General features: G+C 38.0%; 1 protein-coding gene across 5 annotated transcripts in view; it reads right to left on the bottom strand.

The window, feature by feature from the left end:
• The window catches only part of ANO4 (anoctamin 4), a 173,358-nt gene that overhangs the window by 3,769 nt on the left and 145,445 nt on the right, over positions 1-24,144 (bottom strand). For all 5 annotated transcript variants that reach the window (XM_088165126.1, XM_088165127.1, XM_088165129.1 and 2 more), the window contains 10 exons: positions 23,165-23,329; positions 19,583-19,619; positions 17,115-17,226; positions 16,014-16,071; positions 13,160-13,257; positions 10,648-10,790; positions 9,422-9,574; positions 8,023-8,170; positions 5,779-5,898; positions 2,776-2,881 (listed from right to left, as the gene is read on the bottom strand). In XM_088165126.1, coding sequence (XP_088021252.1) covers positions 2,776-2,881; positions 5,779-5,898; positions 8,023-8,170; positions 9,422-9,574; positions 10,648-10,790; positions 13,160-13,257; positions 16,014-16,071; positions 17,115-17,226; positions 19,583-19,619; positions 23,165-23,329 — 1,140 coding nt within the window. The remainder of the gene's footprint in view (positions 1-2,775; positions 2,882-5,778; positions 5,899-8,022; positions 8,171-9,421; positions 9,575-10,647; positions 10,791-13,159; positions 13,258-16,013; positions 16,072-17,114; positions 17,227-19,582; positions 19,620-23,164; positions 23,330-24,144) is intronic.

The following is a 24,144-nucleotide window of genomic DNA, read 5'->3' as shown; positions in this document are numbered from 1 at the left end:
AAATCCATTACTAAATTTTAAGAAAACAAACTATGAAGTTTTTTCCCCATGAAAACTCCAGCCAAAGTCAGTGGAATATGGGTCACAGCATTTATTATTTTAGCAGAAATTATGAGCAGGTGGGTTCAAATAAGGCCTCAGACCTGTTCTATGACCTATGTGTTCAAAGCCCAGAGGTCATGATTTGCTGTAAGGTTGTTTGGACAGAGCCTGGTATTAGTAGTGGTATTAGTTCCTGCTTTTCAGGAAGAAGAGGCTCAAATGATGTAACATTTTCCTGTTACCATAAACACTTACACTGAAATTTGAAGTAATGTATCTATACAAAAGAAAACCTAAACATTTTCCTTACACTGTGTCTCTTATCCAAAGCCATATTCCTGTTTAGCAAACACAACAATTAAATACAATTTGACTGGTCCTTTGTCCCTCCTATTTTAGGTGTGACACAGCAAAGTTAGAGTTTGATGCCTGAGGACTACCTGAGTGTGCTTTTCTGCTTGATCAAAAATGCTGCTTGTAGATTTACTCACTTCACTTGAGAGGAGGAATAGATAAACAGAAAAATCCTCCATCTCAGAAAGGACATGCATTCTAGATTGGAGAAATAAAGGTATTTCTTCTTCTCTAAGCAGAACCCTTCTTTTGAAAGCCACTGAAAAGAGAATATAAAATGTTTTCCCATGTATTCTTCCCTCATGATAAATAAACTCACAATACTCTAATTGTTAGGGGTTTTTTTTTGCCAAACCTAAAAAAAGAGAGAAAAGCCTCTTCTGTCAGTTTAGCCTGGACAAATAATTCCTTTTGCAGTGATAGGAAATCCTTTTGTTTGTTTTCAAAGGAGGTTAAATTTTCCAAAACAAACCACACTCAGAGTGCCAAAAAGGTGTCTAATTTATGAAAAAACCTACCTTGAACCCCCTATCTCTTAGTGCAATCTATACTGTAAGCACTGTAGCAATCACAATACACCCATTAGTGTTTTTTTTAAAAAAGCCATGGTTTCTGCTGCAATTACCTTTTTGATTTCATAGATATAGTTAAGGAGACAGCTTGCAGAGTCAATAAACAGTGCCTCATGTGGAGGGAGGCAGAAATGAGCCAGCCTATGGCTTTGGTTGAAATAAAGCAAAGTCAAATCAGATGTGCTGGTAAGAGGCAGACACAAAAGGTTATTCCAAAGTTGGTCACAAATTTGGCTGGACACTGAGACTTGAACAGGGCTCATTTTTCTTGCCTCACTTCTCTGTGCCTACACTGTCCTGCCTTTATGTCAAGTGTGTATCAAGAGGCCAAACTCTCTTCAGTCTTTAAAATTCTTAGGCTGACCTGCCAAGACCATTTTTGTAGTCCTTTCTAGAGATGCATACCCTGACTTTCAGTACTTACTGCTAATGAAACTAGAAGAGATTAAGCCCAGCATGCCTCTATCAAACCTTTCTTTCTTTATTTCCTTTAGCATTTCCCTGATGATGGAAGAAATTATCTCCTTGGGAACCAACTGCTTGTAAGTTACCCAGTGTAGAAGAACAAGACAGCCCAACCTGCAGTGCCATATTCCTTCAACTGGAAGGTCTGAAAATTACAATCATGGGGAATTTGCTGAAGTCCTTTAGCTTCTGCTGAGCCACAAAGAATAGAAATAATAATCTAGAAAAGCTTCTTCTCCACCTTTGCTCTAACACAAATGCTTCTGTTGTGTTATCCAAAGAGGTGCATTGAAAGCTCCTTTCAGAATGAATTTACACTGTTCTGTGAGTCAGAATGCAATATGTGCTCATGAACATTATGCCATATTCCAGAATTGTGACTACAGTTTCCATATCTGTGTTGAATGCCCTGTTGCTATGATTTCAGAGCAGAGGATTGAATAAGGAGTTTTTTAAAATCATGTGTTCCTTCTTTGGCTTCTTCACAGTGTAAAAGGCATTTGAAACTTCTTGTGCTGCAGAGATGTTGAGCTCCTGGATTCTGGTGGGGATATTCAGGCACTTGAAATTAGGCCTTAAGAGCTGGTTGGGGGTTCTTTTGTTTGTTTTGTTTTGTTTTGTTTTTGTTTTGGTTTGGTTTGGGGTTTTTGTTTGTTTGTTTGTTTGTTGGGGTTTTTTGTTTTGTTTTGGGTAAATAATCTCATCCTATTTTTCTACCCTTCTGGGTCTCTTTTTCAAAATCAGCATGGGAATACCAGTCATGTGAAGTTAGTATTATCTCCTTTGGTTTGCCTTAAAGATGTCTGAGATACTGATGTAAATACTAATACTATGAACATAGACAAAGATAATATTGAGTCCTTTTCATTGTCACCATCTTTGTGATGCCAAACATTCTGGAGGAATGAAGGGCATTAAAAAAACAACAAACAAGAACAAAAGCTAGATGTGTAAATACTGTAACTTTAACTATCATTGTTTTTCAAATACTCAGATTTAGTACTTTCTTCTCATGTTCCTTCAGCCCTATCCTCACACAGCAGCCAGCATATGACTTTCCAACCTAGACAAGTTACTCAAAAAGTAAATAAAAACTTAATTTATTTCCCCCTCTTTGCAAGTCACTGCTATAGTTCGCAGTGTTCTATTCCCTTTTCTATGAGAACCTTCATGCCTGTGATTGTTCAGAAAACAAAGCTCAGAATACGAGCACAATGTAAGCAGAAGAAACTAAGACAAGAAACACCTCAACATCTGCCATCATAGATCAGCCCAATGCAAAGCTTTGGAGGGAAATTAGTTTTCTTTTTGGTTTTGTTCTGCCACCTGAATGGTGACTGACCTCAAACACAATGATGAAAGCCAAGCGTGCTGCTAAGACGTGCCAGAACTGCAGCGTGTAACCGTAGGGCACTGGCGAGTGAGGAGGGTCTCGGTAGTCCCTGTACCTGAAAGACAAGCACAGCATGGTAGTTAGCAAGATCTGCACTGCTGCCTGGCCAAAGGCAAAAACAGAACTCACCTTCTCTTGATCACTACATTTTGTGCACCAAAAATGAGCTCAGTTCAAACGGTACAGGTTATCCAAATACTGCTTGCTTCTAAGGCTGGGCCTGTGCTTTTGAAGCAAGTGTCCTGATCACCTGCACTTACCACGCTTTTCTTTGTGCAAATGGACTTACTTTCAGCTGAAACCTACCTGTAAGATCCCCTCTAGGAGTGCTAATGGAAATTTGGTACAAGGGACCCAAACCAGTGTCTGTCTGAAGAAAACCCCTAAAGCAAATACACAGGACAGTGTGACAGCTTTGACCCTACAGCTTCTCCCTTGGCAGCAACAACATGTTCCTTTCAGGCAACTCCTCAGAACTTGGAGAAGGGTGGGATGTTCTGCTCTTTTAAGGGGCACTTTATTCCCACTTCAAGGACATTTTAAACCTATAAATGTCCCCAGTTTTGTCAGCCTGATAGTTCTCCCAAAATCCATATAAAAATGCCCCGTGGACTCCACGTGGCCCTTGGTCAATTAGCTGTGCATCCCTGGTGTAAAATGTGATTCATCCTGACTTCAGCAGAGCCAGAACTGCACCTCTTGGTCTATTGACATGGTGAGGACCACGTGAGAAAGTGATCTAGTATCTTCTCATAGAGTATTTCTTGGAAGACTTTAAGTCTCCAAAATTTAACTGTAGATATCTATTGGGAAAGTTTGATCCAGCAATACTGCAAGATTGTATTTATAAACCATGAATCTGTTTAAGTCACACATTCTGGAGTCCATTTTTACCAGAAGTTTGTTCATTCTAATATAGTACTGTGGAAACCTTATTTAAAAGTAGTGTAAACATAGTTTGCTTCTTAATCTGTTTCCTAGATGGGACACAAAACCCACTGTAAAAAAATATTGAAAATACTATAGTAAATAATACAGGTTGATCACTAAGTTAGTTTAAGAAACTAATGAAAATTCAGATAAATAAATAGTTATTTAATCTCTATGATAATCTATACTTCTTCATGAAACTTCACCATCTTAGATTGCAGAGAGTGCTATACAAACTGAAATAAACTGTCTTGACATCTTAGTCAGCATCAAATCTCTCAGAAACTGCAGTATTTCTAGAATAGGTTCTTAAACTCGAGATGATCTTTCCTTGAGCAAGTAGCATTCTGGCTTCCTAGTTTGGGATATTTTACAACATCTTAAGCATCCCAAAAAGAGAAATCCATCTGTGGTCCAGTGTTCCAGGCAACCAGAAGTTAACTGGGATTTTTTTTCAAACAAATTGCCTTCCTGGTAAAATGCCTACACTATTACACAGTAGAACACAGTATTTCCTCACTTCCCTATCAATATCTGCCTTGGAGAGCAATTAAAATGACTGATGTTTTAGCAGAATACAGATGGGTAAGAAGCTGATAAACTCAGCTAAAGAAACATGTTAATTTTCTTTCAAGGGTGGATATACATAACAATTCAATGTCTCCCAAAAGAACAGATATATCTTTTGGAGATTTATCACACCAATTTTAATAGTGTTCTGTTTAGGGGATATTGAGCAGACAATTTTTTTTATTGTGGGATTTCCATAATCAGATTTAAGGAGCAGCAACTTCATGCTAGAAGTTGGGGAAGAAAGGAATTAAAGGAGGGGAAGAGAATGGTCAGAATGACAAAAAATTATTAAATAATGCTATAGCAGACAATGTGGAATGGAATATTCTCACTGTGGTTCTGCTCCACAGGTGAATTCAGCATTGGAATACTCTTTCTGCCAAGTAAATTGCAACAGTCTTAAATATCAGTTAGTTAAATGAAAGCATGAATGCCATCCCCTCTCCTCATTCATTATGCTATACCACTCATAATTCTTCCTCTTCATAAAAACATCACAATATTGCAAATATCACGGACTTTTGCTGTATCACAGACCTTTGTGGTATCACAGAGTATCTTTTGTTCTATAGGCACTCATAAAAGGATATTTTAATTCTTCACAGTGAAAAATACTGTGACTAAGCATATCTGCTAAAGGACTACCAGGTCTCATGCCTGTAAAGTAACATTGCAATTAAAAAATGGTAGCTGTATTTGTTCAGTATTTTTGGTTGGGAGACCATTTAAGACCTTTATGTAGATCCTTGATGGTTTTGGCCATTAAAATCACTCTGGTGCAAATCTGCCATTACAGACTTTTCTCAGACTGCAATTTCTCCAATCTTTATTGAGGACAAAGACATGCAGATAATTAATGGCTCATCTTCTTTTGATTCAAAGCACAAGATTATGATTACTAATAATAATTACACCTGTAAGCAATGACATAAACATATTAACAATTCAACAATTTGGAAATGCTGGTTTTGAGGTTTTGTAAAGATAGCTTATGACAGAGCCTGTTTATGTCTGTCAGACCTGTGAAATACCTCAGTGTGGCTGCTCCTGTGCAACCCTGACTTCCCTGTGCATGTCCTGTGGTATAATCCCATCACAATTGGATCTCACTCGTACTTCAGTAATCAGGCACCTATTACTGGCCCTTTGATACCATATTTATCCATGACGATTGTGTCTGAGTCAAGCTATGACACCATAAAAATCCTGCATTAGGAACATCCTTCAGATACCAACTCCTTCATCCTCCAGCCAACCAGCTCCTCCATCCTCCTACCAACTTTTTGGCTTCTCCTTTAACTGAGGAAGGAATCATGCAGGTAACAGCCAGGAAGAACAGCACATTTTCCATTTTTAACTTCTAAAAATTAGTTTCAACTCCAGATTTATTTTTATACTTCTCCATTTCAATGTCCTGAAGCAGAGAAGTATGTTTTACCAGAAACTTACCTGCAATATTTTAATGGTGAACCAGAGAATTCACTTCCATTTGATGTTGGCTCTGAACGATTTTCAAAGTCAGACACCAGAAATACTGATAAACTGGCATTAACATAGCCAACCATACACCTAGAGGGGACAAAATGCTGTCAGCAGGACACAGCAAGGTTTTTCCATTAACTGTTGTACCCAGGAGGATGATCTTTGGGTTTCATAAAATCCAAAGTACAATTTTGATGCTTATTAATATTTGAAAGGGATGTTGAAGCAGTATAAAAGAAATGCTGAAGTAGGTCAGATGAACAATAGAAGTGAAGCAATGGTAGATTTCTATGGGTGAAGGAATGGTGAAGACTAGGACTGGTTACTTTTGAAAAGTTACCTAAATGGTGACACAATACAGGAAGAGAAAATAATGAGGAGTGTTAGGAAGATAATAAAAGTATTTCCACTGTTACACTCATGTACAAGCACAAAGGGAGACTAGATCAGATGGAAAGGTAATACACTTAAAACAGCTTTTTAGAAAACGACCAGTTAATCAGAGAAACTCCTTTCTAGAAGATCCCAGGGTGACTGAGCACTGTGAGGGCCAGGCAAAATTTAGGGAACACTAAGTAGGAGAAGTTATGTCCTCTATTGAAGGGCTGTGGGTGTCAATAGAAGGCTCAAGTTTGTGTTAGTAAAGCTGAGGAGATCTGACCAAAATGTGTTGTGCTGTTCATGCTGCACTGCCCAAACACAGGTAAGTATAGGCACACTACTCAGCTTGGTACAAAGTATAATGCACAGTAAGGGCTAGGGGATTTTGGTTTTGGTTTGGATTTTTCTAAATATGGACTTTACAGTCTTTGAGAAATTATATTCAAACACCATCTGGCTTGTCTCCATATTGATTAGATTTGGAACTTAGTTTAATTCCAGTATTTTTCTAGTATCACTGTGTGTCATATGGATCTAATACCTACAGATGTCTTTTGAAAGAAAAGCGTACCTCTTTCTTTTAAGCTATTCAATAACAGATGGTTTTCACACCTTAATTTGAGAAAACTCACTATTCCTGTGGATTTTTGAATATGCTAATCCTTATGCTCTCCTTAGCAATGAGAGTTGCTTACAGTGCCACAATATCCTGAAGATCTTTATAATGGCAGAGGCACATGCTCAGGAACAACTGGCACCAGACCACTTTGCCCCTAATGGGATTTTAACTCTTCATGAATGTAAACAGAACATCTTCCCTAGCCCCAACTAAAATGCCCAAATCCTTGCAGGACAGCAAGTTAGCAGATGTGCTAATTGGGAGCTGCCACACCAATGCCCTTCTTCCATCAGTATGATTAAATGTATTGACAGTCAAAAGATGTCAAAAAAGCAGCAACAGATGAAATCACTTTCTGCAGCAGGGAGTAAAAAATCAATCTGCCATATGTCCAATAGCAGAATGCAAGCTCTCTGTCACTATCTGCTATTTAGCCTGGGTTTCTTTGAACAGCAGGGTTCCTTGCTAATGGCACTGCTAGAGCATTTGCAAACTCTGTCTGTGTTTGGCTGGTTCAGTGACCTTCCCGGAGCCCAGCAACTGAGATTTCACAAGTGGCCATGCAGCAACTATCTCATACTTGCTGGTAGTGTGCACATGTTAATATAATCTCAGTGTTTAGCAACACTGAAAGAAAAGCCACTTAGGCAGCAGGGATTCAGATCACAAATGTCTTCTGGAAGATTTAATCTAAGAACTCTAGTTTTAGAAGAAAAACAAATTACTTTTCTCTGTAAGTATATCTTGATGTATTAGTTGGAAATTGCTTCCTTTTGCTAGACACTACTTTTTTTGAGAAATACATGCTGAATATTACATCAGGAAAAAACCCCAGTGTACAAGTTTAAAATGCTCAACAAATTCTTTACTGATTAGTATCAGCATTGCTTCAGAAAAAAAGAGAGGATTATATCCATGTACTACCAGCTGGGAAGTACAGCTTGGGCAGCATCCCGTCACACACACTAAATCTCTGAAATAGCTCTGCCATGTTTGCCTTGAATTAACGTCATGAATCACAGCCACTCAGCAACCCATTCTGTGAATATGCAGAGCATCAGTACCTATGGCTGGCATCTGTTACCTAAACACAAACAATACATTTGGTTTAGTGGAATCAGAACATACACAGAAAATAATACTACATCTATTCAAATAGTAAGTTATTTTTGTGCACACCTGTTTCCTCCCCCCTCCAAAAAAAGCCTTACTTTTGTCCTGCTTCTCCTTGGCCAGCACAAGGTCCATATTTGTAAGCATAAACAAGGCGAGGGATGAAATCTGATGTCACTGCTATAACAAATGCATTTGTGATAACAGAAAGAATTCCAATGCCTTCCAGGATCCCGTACCAGATGCCTGTTCAACAAGGACAGTATGTTTGCTCCAGGAAAAACAAGAACCAAAATGCCTGAAATACTACATGATCTGAAGTAGTTTTCACCACTGCACACAGTGTTTTTATGTAGTTTTTATCCAAGAGTCACTGAGTAAAAATAAATTTTCTTATTGAACAGCGAGTCCTCATCACTGTGAATCACACTAAAGGAGGTTAGACATACCCATTGATTAAATGAGGCATCAAACTGCCCCTGAAAATGTTGCTGAATGCAATTTGTTTTGAGAAATCACACCTGAATCAACATGAAAAAATGTATTTTTCCCGTGCTTCTATCAATTACATTATATAACTGGTTTTTTTAGAAATTATATCTGCAGTGTACTGGCTGTTGTCCAGGCTTGTGCCAAAACCCTCAGATGCACACTGTTTGCATTCAAAGCTTTAGTCAGACACAGACTTTAGGCACATGGTAGAATGTTCTAAGAGCACAAAGCCTCAACCTCTGCTGTTTCTTGGTACGGGCTACGGATTTTTGCAATGCACTTGGTTAGCGAGGTTTCCTATTTACCCCTCTGAAAACACCAGGGATTCAGCATTGGGCAGATGACTTTGTTTTAGAGTTCTTCCCAAAGGTGTTCTGCTTTTGCATACTGCAAGGACAGAAGAGATTTGTAGTCAAAATAAGTTCAGAGAACCCTTGCAATAAATATTGTGTGGCTGGATGACCTCGGAGTTATGTGGATTTTGTGTTTAGCAATGCAGGTGTGACTCACTGAGAGCAAGTTGTCTGCTGGGATCCAGACCCACCCTGTCTGACCCACCAGAGACCCAGTGGGAACTGCCCCTGAGTCACAGGGGAGCTTGGTTTTGGCCAGGTAAATATAAACCACACGGGTCCCTTACAGGATGGTGGCCACTTTAACTTGACTTTCAGGTTTTATCTGACATGTCTGGGTATTATATTCAAATTGAGCAGCAGCATGTATTTGCACAGTGTGTCTGCTACAATAAAGCATGGGCAGAGAACACTGATCACTTTACACCTTGGCTGTTAAGTCTCACAGAAACTAATTAAAATACATTTTCCAATATAAACTATTAATTGCATAAGTAGATTGGCATCAGATACTTGAAGTTTTTTTGAACAATCAAGAGGCGTATTATTAATTGGGAAAATGACTGAAAATACTTAATCTGCTCTTACTTGAAGTGGTCAAAGCTTTGACAAATAACAGATATATATGAAAAACACCATACAAAGAGCTCACCTATGTCTTTGGCTCTTGAAGCTAAAGGTCTTCTCCACTGAGTAACAAATTTGTAAGCATCAAGCCGAATTTCAATAATATTGTTTAGTAAGGCCAGAAGTGGTGCCAGTGGAAAAGCTGCCACAAAAATGGTCGTGAACCCAAACTGAAGAACTGGGGAAAAAAAGGAAATATCACAGTGTAATTGTTAGGATCTAGTCCCAAGGTCTAAAATACCAGTGTATGCAAATAAGCAGTATGTACAAAATATACAGACACTTCTTACTATACTATGTCATACTATATAATGGTCTAGTGGCAATTGAACAGCAAGTCCTTGTCAAAAGTTAGAAGAATGAATGAAAAGAGCAAATGCACACTTGACACTGGAATGGACTACACCATCTAAATTTTGTAATTTGAAGTGAAGTTCAGAGGTGGACAAAGTATGCTTTTAGAAAGATATATTTTTACTCCAGCATCAACTAGGATCTCTCAATGCTTGCAAAGATGACGAATGGATATATCCCTTTTAATAGTTCAGATGGGAAGCAGTTTGAAATTCTGTTTAAATTTCTAGTGGCAGGTTTTCAGATTATCAGATTTCCCATTAATTTGAAAAGAATTGTGTGAGGGAGAAAAGAAAAAACCAATAATGACATATGAAGTTCAGTCACATAGGGCAAAAGTTAATGGTTTTTTAGTGGTTTTGTTTGTTTGTTTGTTTGTTTTGGGGTTTTTTGTTGTTGTTGTTGTTGTTGGGTTTTTTTTTTTTGAGGAGTTATTCTCCTTTCTCCTCCAGATAGAGCAGTGCCTTTTGGCAGCTAGTTACTCTGTAAATGGGAGGTAATAAATGAGGGAGGATTCTAAACATAAACAAGTGTGCAGGTCTGTACCATGCACTTCAAAGTAAAAGCACAAAGCAACTTTCTTTAGAAAATAACAGCAAAGTTCTTCAGAAATGTATGCAGATAAAGAATTAGGCTCTGGTTTGGAAAAACAAATCCTGAATGGGAAGTGTTTCATAGATGGAAGGTTAGCAAACCATCAGCAGTGTGCTTAACTGCATTGGTTTGGTTGTTAAAAACTTACTCCCATTCCTCACCTCACCTGTGAGAATGAAAACCTTTTTGCAGTCTCCTTAGCTTCATATAGTGATAATTAAAAGAATTCACTAGCTCACATCAACAAAAAAGCAACAACATTAAAATCTAGTGAAAGAGAGAGAACGAAGGTTAGAGCCATACTCATTTCTAGGTATTCATCAAAGAGTCCATAAGCATTCATAGGCTGCAGATTATAGTCCTTTTCCCACTGTGGGAAGCTTGTTTTTCCCTGTGTGCCATACTCTTGCCGTAGTTTTCTCCTGGTCCACCAGTTTTGAATTAGCCTACATTTTAAATTAAATGAAAGAAACAAAGTAAAGAACAGTAATTGCTATTTATCACAAAATTGGAAGAGGTTAACTGGGCACAACATATCTTGCAAAATTCATTTCCCAATGTACAGGAAAACAGAGCATCAGTGATATATGTGGCTGATGACACAGCATAATAAATATGAAAACAGACACAGCTGATGAACTATAATCCCAGCCTAGATTTGTTAAAATGTTGAAAGGATTTTGACATATTTTCATTATTTATTTACTTCTTTTTCTCTGCACAAAATGGCAAATCCCTTCAGGGTCTGTTTATATGGCAGAATGCAATGCTGTGTGGAGATAGCTGAGCTCAGTAAATAAGAGTGCTAATGCTGCTTGGTGCTTTCCTGTGTGTGTGACCTGCATCTCTGCATGGCTCTGCAGTGTGCAGGGTGACAGCCTCTGGGCAGTCCTGGAAGGGAAAAGGCAACCCTGAATGGTGTCTGCAGCCAAACATTCAGAGGAGAAAGGGGCAGAAAGAAGTGTCTGAACTACAGACAGCACATGGTGGCTGGGAGATGGATGGCTGACACAGGAGCTACCTCCACCTCAAAAAATGGGGGACCTGTGCTGGACACCAGGGGGAAGATAATGTTCCCAAAGAAATGCATGTGTAAGGCCACTGCAAAAGGCAGTGAGCCAAAAGTGAAATGAATCTTCACATCTGAAATAAACATATTTTCAGGGAGTTGCACTGGTTTGGCCAACAAAGGACACTAACTAAGAGTTAGTATAAAGAGCAAATAAACCCCAAACCACAGTGACAGAGATTTTCTCTGAAGTTGTGTTTGGCCACTCTTTCTCAGCAAGAGAAAACATGATAGATTACCCAAATAATTTAGTCCTACTCCTGACAGTTCTTCACTTCTTGCCCTCACAGTGGCCTGGTCTGGTCCATGAATGGTGCAAAGTGACAAATGGTGCAAATAGTCATTGGATTTGGATAAGGGTTTGGGCAGCTGCTTGTTTTCTTGAATCTTAGAGATTATTTTTCCATTTATGTAATTTATCAGAAAGGTTACAGCTTCTCCTGTCTTCCTTAAAGCGGAAGAGTGCTGTTCAACTGAATTCAGCTACAGATTGCAGGGTTGCCTCCAAGTCCTCTAGCCATCCACATTGTGTTGGCTACCATCAAGCTCTTAGCAGAAAGGTGTTTTCCACACAAAAAGGAAATGGCCCTGCTTGCAGCATTTCAGGGCTAGAAGGTGGACTGAAGGGCCTGGAGAGCAAACACATCTCTCATCAGAATAAGTTGAAGCATTTCACAGTGTTGTGACTGTGTCTTTTATGTTGTAATTTTCTTTGTGACTGAAGATTCACTTCACCTGAAGCAGTTTATTCCTATTAAATTACTTGCTCTTAAACAATCTCCTCCTATCTCTAGCAATCACCTTCTTTTATTTCTCTTCTGTGCTCTTTGTTAAGTTTCAAAATCTGTATTAATATAAAGCAGAGAGTTCTAATGAAAACTGACAAAAGAGGTAGGGAATGAAAAAAGAAGGATCAATACTGCTGCTACTGTTCCCTCCTGCCCATTCCAACCAATCCTTGCAGTCCCAACAGCTGCAAAATAGTGGCAAGGAGTGCTAGGCCCAGGAAAGATGGGGAAATAGCAAATCCCTCTGAACTTTGCTAGGGCAAACTTTCTGGCAATGTCAGCCCTCTCTTAGGTTTTCACACTTGCTAATTTCCCTTGATGACCATCCACGTCTCTAGCATCAACTACACTGATCATATTAAACCTGTATTAATCATAATAAATATGCTCATTGAATACTAGTCAATAAGGAATGAACCAATAGGAAATGAATAATTGCTGACTGGTAGCTAGGACACAGCTTCATGTTACCTTGAAGATAACAAGGGAACTTGTCTACATACCAGTCAGTACATTTTTCTATCTTTCAGAGTACACGTGCCAGCAGTGCATTTTTTCCAGCTCATACCTGCTCTTTCAGGCATCTTTTATCACCCAACAAGAAATGAAATTCAGAGCTTACTAGTATAGCTAAGAAATTATACATATAATATTTTTCATGTATGCAGCACAGTGTTCACACAGTTATTTTAAGAGAGTTTTAGAACACAAAATACAATTTAACAAAATCAAGTACTTCCCATGTATTACTTACTTGTTAATATTTATATTACACTTTCACTTTTGCAAACTGTGTCCAATGTGGAAAAAAGCCCCAAACATCATCTATATATCTTGAGTTCTGTGTCCTGGGAGAGGATTTTTTGTCGTAATGACTACTGCATCTTTCTTTTATTAACTGGTGATAAGGAAAGCAAAAACTTAGTATTACAGAAGCATAGCTATTATATTTACTTACGGATATCCCAATTCCATGAAATTATTCCATGTCTGCTTTAAAACCATTATAATACCCATTTGCATACAGAGATCAATAAGGCATCCACTAGGGTGGCACTACAGGAAAAAAAAAAAAAAAAAAAAAGAAACAAAATGTTAAACAGGAGTTATATTGAGTTTTAAAGCATTTCTTAAAGGCTATAAATGATACTGGATCATTTACTAAAAGGAAATTAAATGCATTATCCTTATTTTTCAAGAAGTGTAAACTCATGGGAACAGATGACACTGTGTCATACTGTCAGCATTTTAAGCTTATGAGCTAATTCTCTGCAGAGGTCAGAGTCAGCTGAAACCAATGCAGTTTTCACATTAATGCTTCTAACATGCTGTGCAACTGTGGGCAGGGCAGAGGCAAAGGCCACCAAGTTTCACCATTGATTTCAATAGTTTTTGGGGAGGGTGACTGTGCATCAAGTCAAAGAATGAAGAGAAAATTCCTCCTGGCTGCACATAAACTAAAGAGTTTATGCCTAGAGGATAGACCTAGAACTGTTAATGGAGTACAGTTTAGCATCTGTGACAGCAGAGATCATGCAAAGCTATTCCCTCCTCGAAGAACTAAAAATCTCTAACTGCTGAGCAACAATTCTTAGTGTTTCTTGCTGAGTGCTTGCTTGTTTTAGCAGTGGCTCCAAAACTTGAAGCTGTGGTGCTGCTTTTGGGAGAGATGTTCAGCTAGTAGAAATTGAGGTAATTTTTTACCTAGTATTGGAAAAAACAGAAAGGGATCAAAAGCTTTCTACCCTCGAACAGCGCTTTGTGCATTTGTCTTTGTACATCCAAACATTGTAGTTCAAGCTGTATTTTAAAATCTTGAGTATTACAGGTAAGTCAAACAAATCACTGTCACAGACCTGGAATTATTTCGCTTTAACTTTTAGGGAGAAAAATTAGTTATGACCTGGCATAAAATTATATGTTAATTTCTTATACATAGTGCATTATCCAGCTCTCAGGGCTTGGATCCTTGCTGAGCTTTTGGTTAACCTAATTTAGCATCTCTTCAGATTAATGGAGTGACGGGGTTGTTGTTTTGGGGGTTTTTTGTTTGGTTGGTTGGTTTTGGTTTTGTTGTTGTTTGGGGGTTTTTTTTGTTTTTTCGTTTGTTTATTTCTTTTTTACTTCTCTGTCACTACTACTAAATCACCATCCTTCTCTTTTTAGGAATCAGTCATACCAGTGAATATACCCTGAGAGAGGCAGGTGAAGTGTTGAAGTAGCAGCAATGTCACAACCATAACATCAATAATTTGTAAACTGTGGTCTGAGCACGTCCGTGAGCATTGGACTAATGTTACTAAATGTCAGGCTTGGCTAAATTCAACAGGTGAAGAGAGGGGTATTGGAGGGATATCCGGACATGGTATTCTAAAGCAGGTTAGTTCTAATAAGACCTAGCACAGATACAGCCAATAAAGTATTAGATCTTTTTTTCTTTTGTTATTATTTTTTTTCTATTATTATTAGAATCTTTTTTCTCTGAAAAAAACCTAAACGGGACTACCAAGAGTATCTTCCACCAGCAACTGACCCAGCCTGTAACCTCATTGCTGCACTTTCCTCACAAACCTGGTTCTCTTTTCCTTCCATCTCTTCAGAGAGATGAGGTTCTTTCCCTGTTCTCTGATCCCTCTGTGAAATTAATCAGCCCACGGAACCATCAGAAGACTAATGCAGACAGAAAAACGAAGTTTGCTGCTGATACAAGGAACTGAATAGGCTCCTTACAGAGCTGAACAAGTGAGAGCCAATGCAGAAGAAGAGGAAGGAACAATCCTCAGGAGGAGGACTCAGAGGAAGAGCAGAGCTCTTTTCCTTTGACAGCAGCAAGTTTTTAGGTCAGCTCAGCCCCAGCTAGATTTTGAAGGGATGTTAAACAAAATTCTGTCTGCCCATTTATCAAGTATTCTTTCCTTGAATGAACAGAATTCTCTACAAAATTAATATGGTTTTATTCAAATTCAAATACTTTCGTTTGGTTGCTTGTGTTTGTTTTGCTAATATTTGAATGGCCTTTATTAACCAAAATATTTATGTATCCAGAAGTGTTTGAAAATTCAAGTTGGCAGGCATTTTCCAATTACCATTTGTCGTTTATCTGCAAAGTCGCTTCAATTATTCAATTATAGCAGCACTGGAAAGTAAATGACTGGTCCAGAAACTGCTGCTGTTCACCTCCTAAAGCTGTCAAACGGGCTTTGAATTCAGAATGTATTTATTAACAAAAAAACAAAATGGGATTTATCCTTGAGTAACTTGCAATGCCAAACTCTCATTGATTTTCATATTAATTTGATTTTATAGACATGCGACTGTCTGACATTTATGCCAGTAGCTTATTTAGGAAGTTCGTTTAGTTGTTTTGGTCAAATTTCACATATATTTTATGTGGATTTTTAATTCGTTATTTTATTATTTTAGCTCTCTGGTCCACAAGGCTAGAAAAGCTGAGACGAAAGGATAATTTTAGAAGCAAAAAGTTGTCAGATTCGTATTTGACTTTGAGTCATTCCAAGGATAAAATATTTCCAATGTAAATATGAGAGTAATCTTTAAACCATTTGATACCACTGTTCGAATGTGATGCAAACACTAGAACTGCTAGCATTGAAAAGGGAATATATATATATATATCAATATGTAGATGCTTTTGTAGCAGATGGTAGTGCCAATAGTGTGGAGTCAAGACAGTAACTGAAAACCCAATAACACACTCAAAAATGCCTGGGCAGATTTATGTGTCTGACTGTGCTGCATTCATGGCATCTATGGGCAGCAGATAAATCAGTGTGCAGTTATTGAACACTCACCTCTTCCAGCCTCCACCGGTTTATCAGCCTTAAGTAGGCACCAGGGTGTCCTGTAAATCTTTAACACAGGAATATATATCAACTATGTTGTGTAAGCAGTCTGTTCACAGTAGTAAAAGAAAGCTCATACTCTTATTTTAATCTGGTGTTATCGTAATGTGACTGGTATAACTATAAAAGACGTTATGCTGTAAAAAGTTTTCTGAGTATTACTAGAATAATCCCCATGAAGGACTACAGATATTTTTACTTTCAGTTTTATTTCAATACCAATAATCTGCTGTTGGATATCCAACATATGCAGAGCAGAGAAACTGCTCATGTCAGTTTGGGAAATAGATTTCAGCTGCCAGTCCATTTCCTTACACCATAAAATGCTCTGTGATGTCTGCCTTCCTGTGAAATCAGAGAAAATTTTAGTTTTCATTGAAAATAATCCCCCCCCCCAATTATTCCCATATGGAAATAATCCCTACTAATGAATTCTTCTATTCAAACCTTCTACTAAAAAGGTCTTTTTTTCAGGAGACTGACAGAAAGAGATATACAAATAATATATATTTAGATAGATACATATATACACACAAATACATGTATTGAAAATATACAATAAAAATATAATATATTTAATAAATACATATGTGGGAAAACCCCTCAAATGCTAGTCCATAACTCACTCTTAACAGTTCAGATCATGCAATCAGAGCAGGTGCCTTCCAACTATCCTATCCTATCCTATCCTATCCTATCCTATCCTATCCTATCCTATCCTATCCTATCCTATCCTTTATTTATCCGTACAAATAACACACATAAAGACAGCGTGAAATGACCTGCATGTATAGTATTTTGAGATGCATCTGTTTCCAATAGTGAAATTGTTAAGTTAATATTGAGACCATGTGGTGATACGAAATGAAAACTGCATCTGTTTCTGGGCTTTTGAAAGGAATATAAAACTGTAATCTGTTCTGCTTTGCTAGCATGGAATTTGCATTTTGACATGCATGATAATATGATCCTTTTTGTTTCATTACAAACAATTTTATTTCTTCTCTCTACTTTATTTTGCACATATGAGTGTGTAGACATCAATCCTACCTCCCAAGGAAGAATGCTATATAAAAGGTAGAGCTGTTCAGATTGACAAACTGAAAAAGAAACATTTTCAGAGTGAAGCTGTTCTCCCACTCCGATTCGGTGCGAGGCTGCTCTGTGAAGAAAATTATCAAAGTTTCAGAGGCTTATTCAGATTATCAATTTCTCTTGGCACAAAGGCTGCACACACCTGTAAGAGCTGGTAATGTATTTGCAAATTAGCTTGCTGTTTTCAAAGTATAACCTGGCAGAAGAAATTGTATCCAGAAGCAGCGCTCAGCAAGTGAGCTTGTAAAGACTTAAAAATCTATTCTGGTGTATATATATGTTCCCATGAGACTGTAAGAAAGTGGTCAAGCTAATGCATATATTAAACATCCCAGCTGTATTTAAGTGGTCTTTACAGGCTCAGGCTCTTCTCTTGTTTCCTTTTCTGTATCCTACCATAATGACATTGCCACTCCACAAATGCCTTTTTGTTAGATCCCGCACTGAACTGAAGAAAATCCTCCTGGTAATTCTGTTTCATGGATTTGCCCACATGTATCAGTGGAGTGCCACTGCATGACTCCCCTTCTTTGTCTCAGGGAACTCATCAGAGAAAACCAAGAAAAAGTATTTTGCAGTGGATGGGCTAAGGCAAACAGGAAAGGGGAAGACATATTCTTGCCTTTGGGTATTGTTCCTTTATTCTCCATCTCAAGAAATATTGAGACAGAAGTTAACAAAACAATGTCCATCCCAACACATCAGTACCATATTCTGGAACTACTTTCCAGCTGGCTGGAGCTTGTTGTTAGCTGCTGTGAACAGGAGTAATCAGAGAAGTGGAGCTACTCATGGTGATGCTGAGTATCATAATGATAGTACTCATATACTGCTTCCAAAGCAGCCTCCAGTAAAGCACTGGAAGTACAGGAAAAGCAATAAACTTGATTCTCTTTACTTAGAGCTGCTCTTTCATTAGATGCCAGTCTGCTGGAAGGACAAATTTGACTATAACCAGGCTGCTGCAGCTGAAGCTTTGCTCACATCAGAGACAATGGTGATGCTCTGGAGAAGCACAGATGTGCGTTCTGAAAAAAGTCGTGTAAAAGCTGAAGAAGAACATCCTCAATGTCCTCAATGTAGTTTTGCTGCCAGTTCTACTTTGAGCTAATTACACGGATAAAGATAATTCAGATCAAATCAGTTCTTTAGACCACCAGAGTGAAAATCACAAAACTGTCTGAACAGGATTGAAAAAGCTTGACCCGCTGAATTTTCATACAAGTGCTTCCTGCAAAAAGCAGACCTACCTTGATGACAACCTAACAGAAAGTAATCAGGCTTCTAGGTCTCTAGAATATATCTTACTGTCCCCAGACTGTCAGGACGTATCTTGTACAATTCACAAACTTGAAAGTCGAATTTCTCAACTGTAGCTAGCAGGTATCTTCTCCATGGATACAGGATAGCAAAAATATTTTAAAACTACAGCATGCAAATGAGGACCCTCAGTTTACTAAGAAACAAAAGAATAAAATTCTGTTGTACACAGACATGTTTACCAATAACTTCTGGGATGTAGAAAAGCCCTGAGAGTTGTTGTTTCCTTTGAGCATCAAAACATCAAAATCTGTCCATCTGGTTCAAAATAATTTAAACAACATGAATATACACAAGTTTCCAGGAGCTCATAATAACCTCCTCAAACCACTTGTATACATGCAATATTCTAGTTTGCTTAATAGGCCTTCAGTCTCATTTCAGGTTTCTTGACACTAAGGAGCCCTTGCCAATTGCCACCAACTACTGCAATCTTCCAAATTTATCAGGATCTCCAGAGATTCTGTCTGAGCCATGGATATATGACTGATAGCCTATTGCTACCCCATTGACAGTGGATGCTCTCCTTAGAAAACAGGTTTCCTTGCTCTAGCAAAAAGACTGCCTTTGTGAGTGAGCTGAAAGGATTACTGAAATTTAGAACATCATATAGTTTAGGTGTAGGTAGAGTTGATGATTCACCTAGTTATTTTCCCTCCTTACTGCCCTTCTTAAAGGCAAATGTTTGATAGCCAATAAACACCTTAATTTCAAGCTATGAATTTGTTTTCCAGAAGTGACTCCCCTTTTTCATGTTTACAAACCCTGGAGGTTGTGAGTGCTAAGTCTGTCTGAAAACTCATGCCTTTTCCTCCAAGGTAAACATTCTACATTTATTTATAGTAAACAATTTGTTTGCATTCTTAGATGGTAGGGGGTTAAAACAAGAACAAAGGTGGATGATTGTTGTCACCACTGGTTGAATGGCACAGTAGTTCTGTTTATATCTTTTCTTATTAGAAACGTAAGAAAAACATTAATTCCTATAGATTGCAAATTAGTTAGGATGTTCTGTATTTATGCAGACATTTTGAATTTTATCATGGTGTATGAACCAATAAATCAGTACAATATTATTCAATTTTGTATTTAACATTACTTACCTAAATTTGTCAGGAAAAGAGCAACCTTTTCATACAGCTGTAAGAGAGAAGAAACAGCCTCTTGGTTACATGGCTGGCTCAAAAATATAGAACTGCTTTCTAGGGAGAGAACATGTTAAATCTGACATGCAGATGATTTCTGTGATGTTCTGATAATGACAATAAAACTACATAATAATACGGTAATGATATAATCAAACAAGGAAAAGTAAAGTTTTATAGCTAATGCTTCTCCATAATATATGGAGAAGAAATGCTGTCACTGTCCCTATTTTAAATACAGAGTGAAAAAGGGTGAGAGAACTTTTTCCAAAAAGAAAAGCAGAGACAATAGCACAACTGAGATTTTTGTTTTAGTTACTTATGGAACATCCACCTCACAAGAAAAAAATCACCCTAGAAGATCATGCTATGGAATGTTGGATATATTGGTTATTTCAGGCTTTTTGATTTTGTTCAGCACTTTGGTGCTGAAAGGAAAGACACAGGAGGGGATAGAGTTACTTAAGAGAAAATGTTTAGTAATCCCCTCCGCCAGACATATTTCTTGCTCTGAGCCAGTGTCATTTTTCTACATCCTAAGTGGTCCTTTCTGCAGTTTCAGGTACCATGCTCTCAAACTCTCCAGGAGACTCCAAACTTCATAAAGATTACAAAGGTAACTTGGAGGGTTTTCACAATCAGTATTTGGAAAGGAGTTTTGAACCCATCAGCTACATCACCAACACCATCAGTATCAAAGTAAATTAATACAATGATTTCCATTTGCTTTAAATGAGTCTGGAGTCTGTTCCTATAAATTGCTATATGTCCTTAACTCTCACTGATGCCTACAGGAAAACAAAGCTTCTCGTATTTCAGGCTCAAGTATTTACTTACTCCTACAGTGCATATCAGCAGTTTATTTGCAGTTATCCTTAGAATGTCTTGCTTAAATTGAGTTATGTATTGTTTACAGATCAAACTGCCTGCTTAAGGACTGAAGTCATCCTGAAATCTCTCATCCATGTTAACAACCACTTCATGCTTACAATAGCTTTCCACTGCCTTTGGAGAAAATGGTTTTTGTTTCAAATAATGAAAAGGGTAGTTTCGTCTGACTTTGAAAGCATCTCTTCTGGGCAACTGTAAATGTGCTAAATGTCTGGGTCATTTATATCCTGATCTCAGCAGAGAGTGTGTTTTTTTACAAATGTTCACTGCTCTACAGAAGGGTTTATCAAAACTTCAATTCATTGCTATTCCATTTGGAACAGTAAGACTGTGTTAGAGATTCCGTTAATAATGTTTGGATCTAATTATCTGCTACTGTAGTTTATCAATACTAGCCTCGAGGGGCTCTGTTTGGGATCATATTCTGTTCTCTGTTCATATTTTTCATGAGCAATATTACTGGAATTAACAGTTTTACATAGCCCAGGTAAAACTAGTGATTGTTTTCAGGTCAGGCTGCAAGATTATCTGGGAGACATTATACTTGAGGGTCATTTTGTTTTGTTGTGGTGGATGTCAGAGTAGGTACCTAGTGCTCAGGACATCTGGTCTGGAATTTACTTGTGGTCTAGACCCTGATGCTTTGAGAGGCTGTCAACTTGTATCAGAATCATTGCTGGTTTTCAAGGTTTCTAGCAGTGAATTCTCCACTGCTGTGTCCATCTTGGTCCGTTCTGGTTTTATTATTGTAGCTTTTCTTGCTCTTCTCACACTTTTCTTGAGTCAAAATTCATGCAGGATTCAACTACCTGAATTGCTTCTGGGGATTTTTCTTCTCCCAAAAGAAATCCCACCATTGCCCTTCAGTAAACTACATTAATCCATCATGGGAAGCAAGGGTTTATGTTCCTGAAATCTTCCTTCGAAAAACTCCTGCAGTTTCATATTTTGTGGATCTTTGTCTTCCATAAGCTATATCCAGATCTAAGGTTGTGGTGTTTATTGAATGGTGATGAGTGTGAGGCTTAGGAAATTCACCTTTGCAGTTCTCCACTTATTTGATTATTTTAGGAAATAAAACAAAGTTCCTCAAAAGGTACCTTCAAGCAATCTTCCATTATTTAAAAGAAAAATCTCTGAGCTGTAAAACTCTTTGAGACTGAAAAAATTTCATTTGTGCAGTGTTTCTTTGTTGCTGCTTCACTGCATATACAATGACTTACATTGAGAGCTTGAAAATAGATGTTGTACTGGCATAGATATAAACAGTTTTCTTATTTTTTTCCTTATGCTTATTGTGTGCTCTAGGTGGAGTAAAGTAAAGTAAAAAAAAAAAAAAATCTCCAAAAGCTGGAGATAAAACTCAGTAAAATAAAAATAACATAAGAGAGTCCTCAGTACAATCTCAGACAGAAAAGCAGCTTCCTCTTTTCTGCCCTTTCTGAGCCTATCAGCCCACCTAAGGGAAAACATAGGAAAAACAACAGTTCAGATAGAGTGTCTTAGTCACTAATCCACTCTTGCCTATGCCAAAGGAAGAAGCAAAGTCCTGCAGCAAAGATTCTTGGAATTTCCTGCCATATAAAAAAGGACCCATCAAAATGGAAATGCTTGGATATTGCATAGGTAAGAAAGAAATCTCCAAGCCAGCCTTGGAAATGAGCAGACCTGAAATAACATCTCAGCTTTTCCCTAGGAAGTAAATCAGCATATCTCCTGGACTGAAGCCTAACAAGCTGCTTGCAGGAGATGCTTGCTATTGAGTAGGCAGAGATACTCCACCTTGGCTCCAGTACCCAGCTGGTTTGTAGGTGGAACCCTCCTTCCCCCTAAAAGGCATTCTTCTAATGTCAGTTGACAGTGAAAGGCCATACACCTCTTGCCAAGAGCAACTAAGGGCAGACACTGCTCTATCAGAGCAATATACAGGAGGATCAGCATCTCACTGGAAGGAGGAAACTCATTTCCCATCTAATCTACACTATACTGTTACTGGCACTGCTGCCACGTAGAAATTCCATTTTTGTCTTTGTCCCAGGTCTGGTTCCAAAGCAGCTCCCAACAATAGCCTGCCATCAGCCAGCCCCACTGCAGTGCACCCAGACCATGTCTCTGGTGCACGCTGCAAAAGGCTGTGGGCAGCTCTAGAGCAAATCATGTCTGCTCAAGCCTTGTGAAGCTTTCAGCTCAAGGGAGTTCTGCTTTTGGACATTGTGTCTGCATATGCATGTCCTCACTGGAAAACTACCATGAAAACTGAAATTGGAATTACTGAAAATAGTGTCAACAAGAATTTCGTTTTGTCACTATTTTTAAAAAATAACATCAAAACACAATTCGAAGAATATTAATGAAGTGGACTGAAAATGGCAAACATATAAAAAGGAAAGAAGTGGCAGAGGATAAAGCAGGGATATGATCATGTCTCCCTAAAATATTTTCAGAATATTCAGACATACATTGTATAATATTTTGGGTTTGGAATTGCACTTTATATAAACAGTGAATGATGTCTATAAACAATAATTTCATGTCAAGACACTGAACTCCTGCTGAGAAAGGAAGTGAAACCATTTGGTTGTCTGCTGACTGAGATATCTACTGCTCTGGTGGCTGAGGTATAACTTTGGATATGTTAATTTGACTCACCACATTCAGTAGCATGATGATGCAAAAGTTGATGCACACTGCAGTTCCTGTAGTTGCAACCTGAGAGTTATTCCTGATTAAAGCCCACTTAAAGGCAGCAAAAGTGCTGACAGTCACAACACGGTAAATAACAATGCCAAAAACAGCAGCAATCACCACACAGATCTAAAGGAAGAAAAAATCAGAGAGAAGAACTTGAAAACTTCCAGTGGAAAAGGAGTTACCTTCTCCCTGAAACTCTGAAAATTAAATTAAATGAAAGACTTTAAAAGTGCATTCCTTTTGATTCCAGAGAAAGGTTTCAACATGATGATTTTTCTTCTTGTTATTTTTATTGCTCATAATGAAAAATCTAATTGAAATAATATTAAAATAATTTTTAGTTTTAAACATTTTCTTGAAAATGTTCTTCTTCCTTATCATTAATGTGGGAAATGGTATTGCCAGCTCTGGGAATTAGAAGTTTTCCTTATCTGCACATGGTGTGCAAAGGCTAGTCTCAAGCTGATGTTACAGCTTGATGATATCATACTTGGGATGGATTTTGTGCTTTGATGGACTTCACACAAATGTCTCCATTTGTGAGCACTGCCTCCAAAACAGCCCTGCCAAGCTAGCCTAGCTGCCTGTTTCTTCCTACAGCTCTGGAAAGTTTCTGTCTACCAGGTAAGAAGAAGGTAACCAGTCCACTTGCCCTTGTGATTTGTTCTCTGATGAAACTTCCATCAAATATGAAAGTTAGAATGAGAAAGCCACAGCTGAGCAGGCTGCTTAGTCACTTCATGTTCCTTATGCAACAGTTGAGTTGTATTACTTACTACACTGGGAGAGTCTATGGTGAGAAATTTTGAGAACTTCTGTAACTTGAAGTTTGGTAAATGTGTATCTCCTGTTAATGGTGTAATTAAAAAAAAATATTCTTATCTAAATGGTCAAAAAATGTGGGGTGTTTCTAACTTGCTGGAAGCCCATGTTATGCC

This window comes from Sturnus vulgaris, chromosome 5, assembly GCF_052056855.1.
Source record: "Sturnus vulgaris isolate bStuVul1 chromosome 5, bStuVul1.hap1, whole genome shotgun sequence".
Taxonomy (NCBI): domain Eukaryota; kingdom Metazoa; phylum Chordata; class Aves; order Passeriformes; family Sturnidae; genus Sturnus; species Sturnus vulgaris.
The sequence above is the reverse complement of the archived record's forward strand: the minus strand, read 5'-3'. Positions and strand labels throughout refer to the sequence as shown.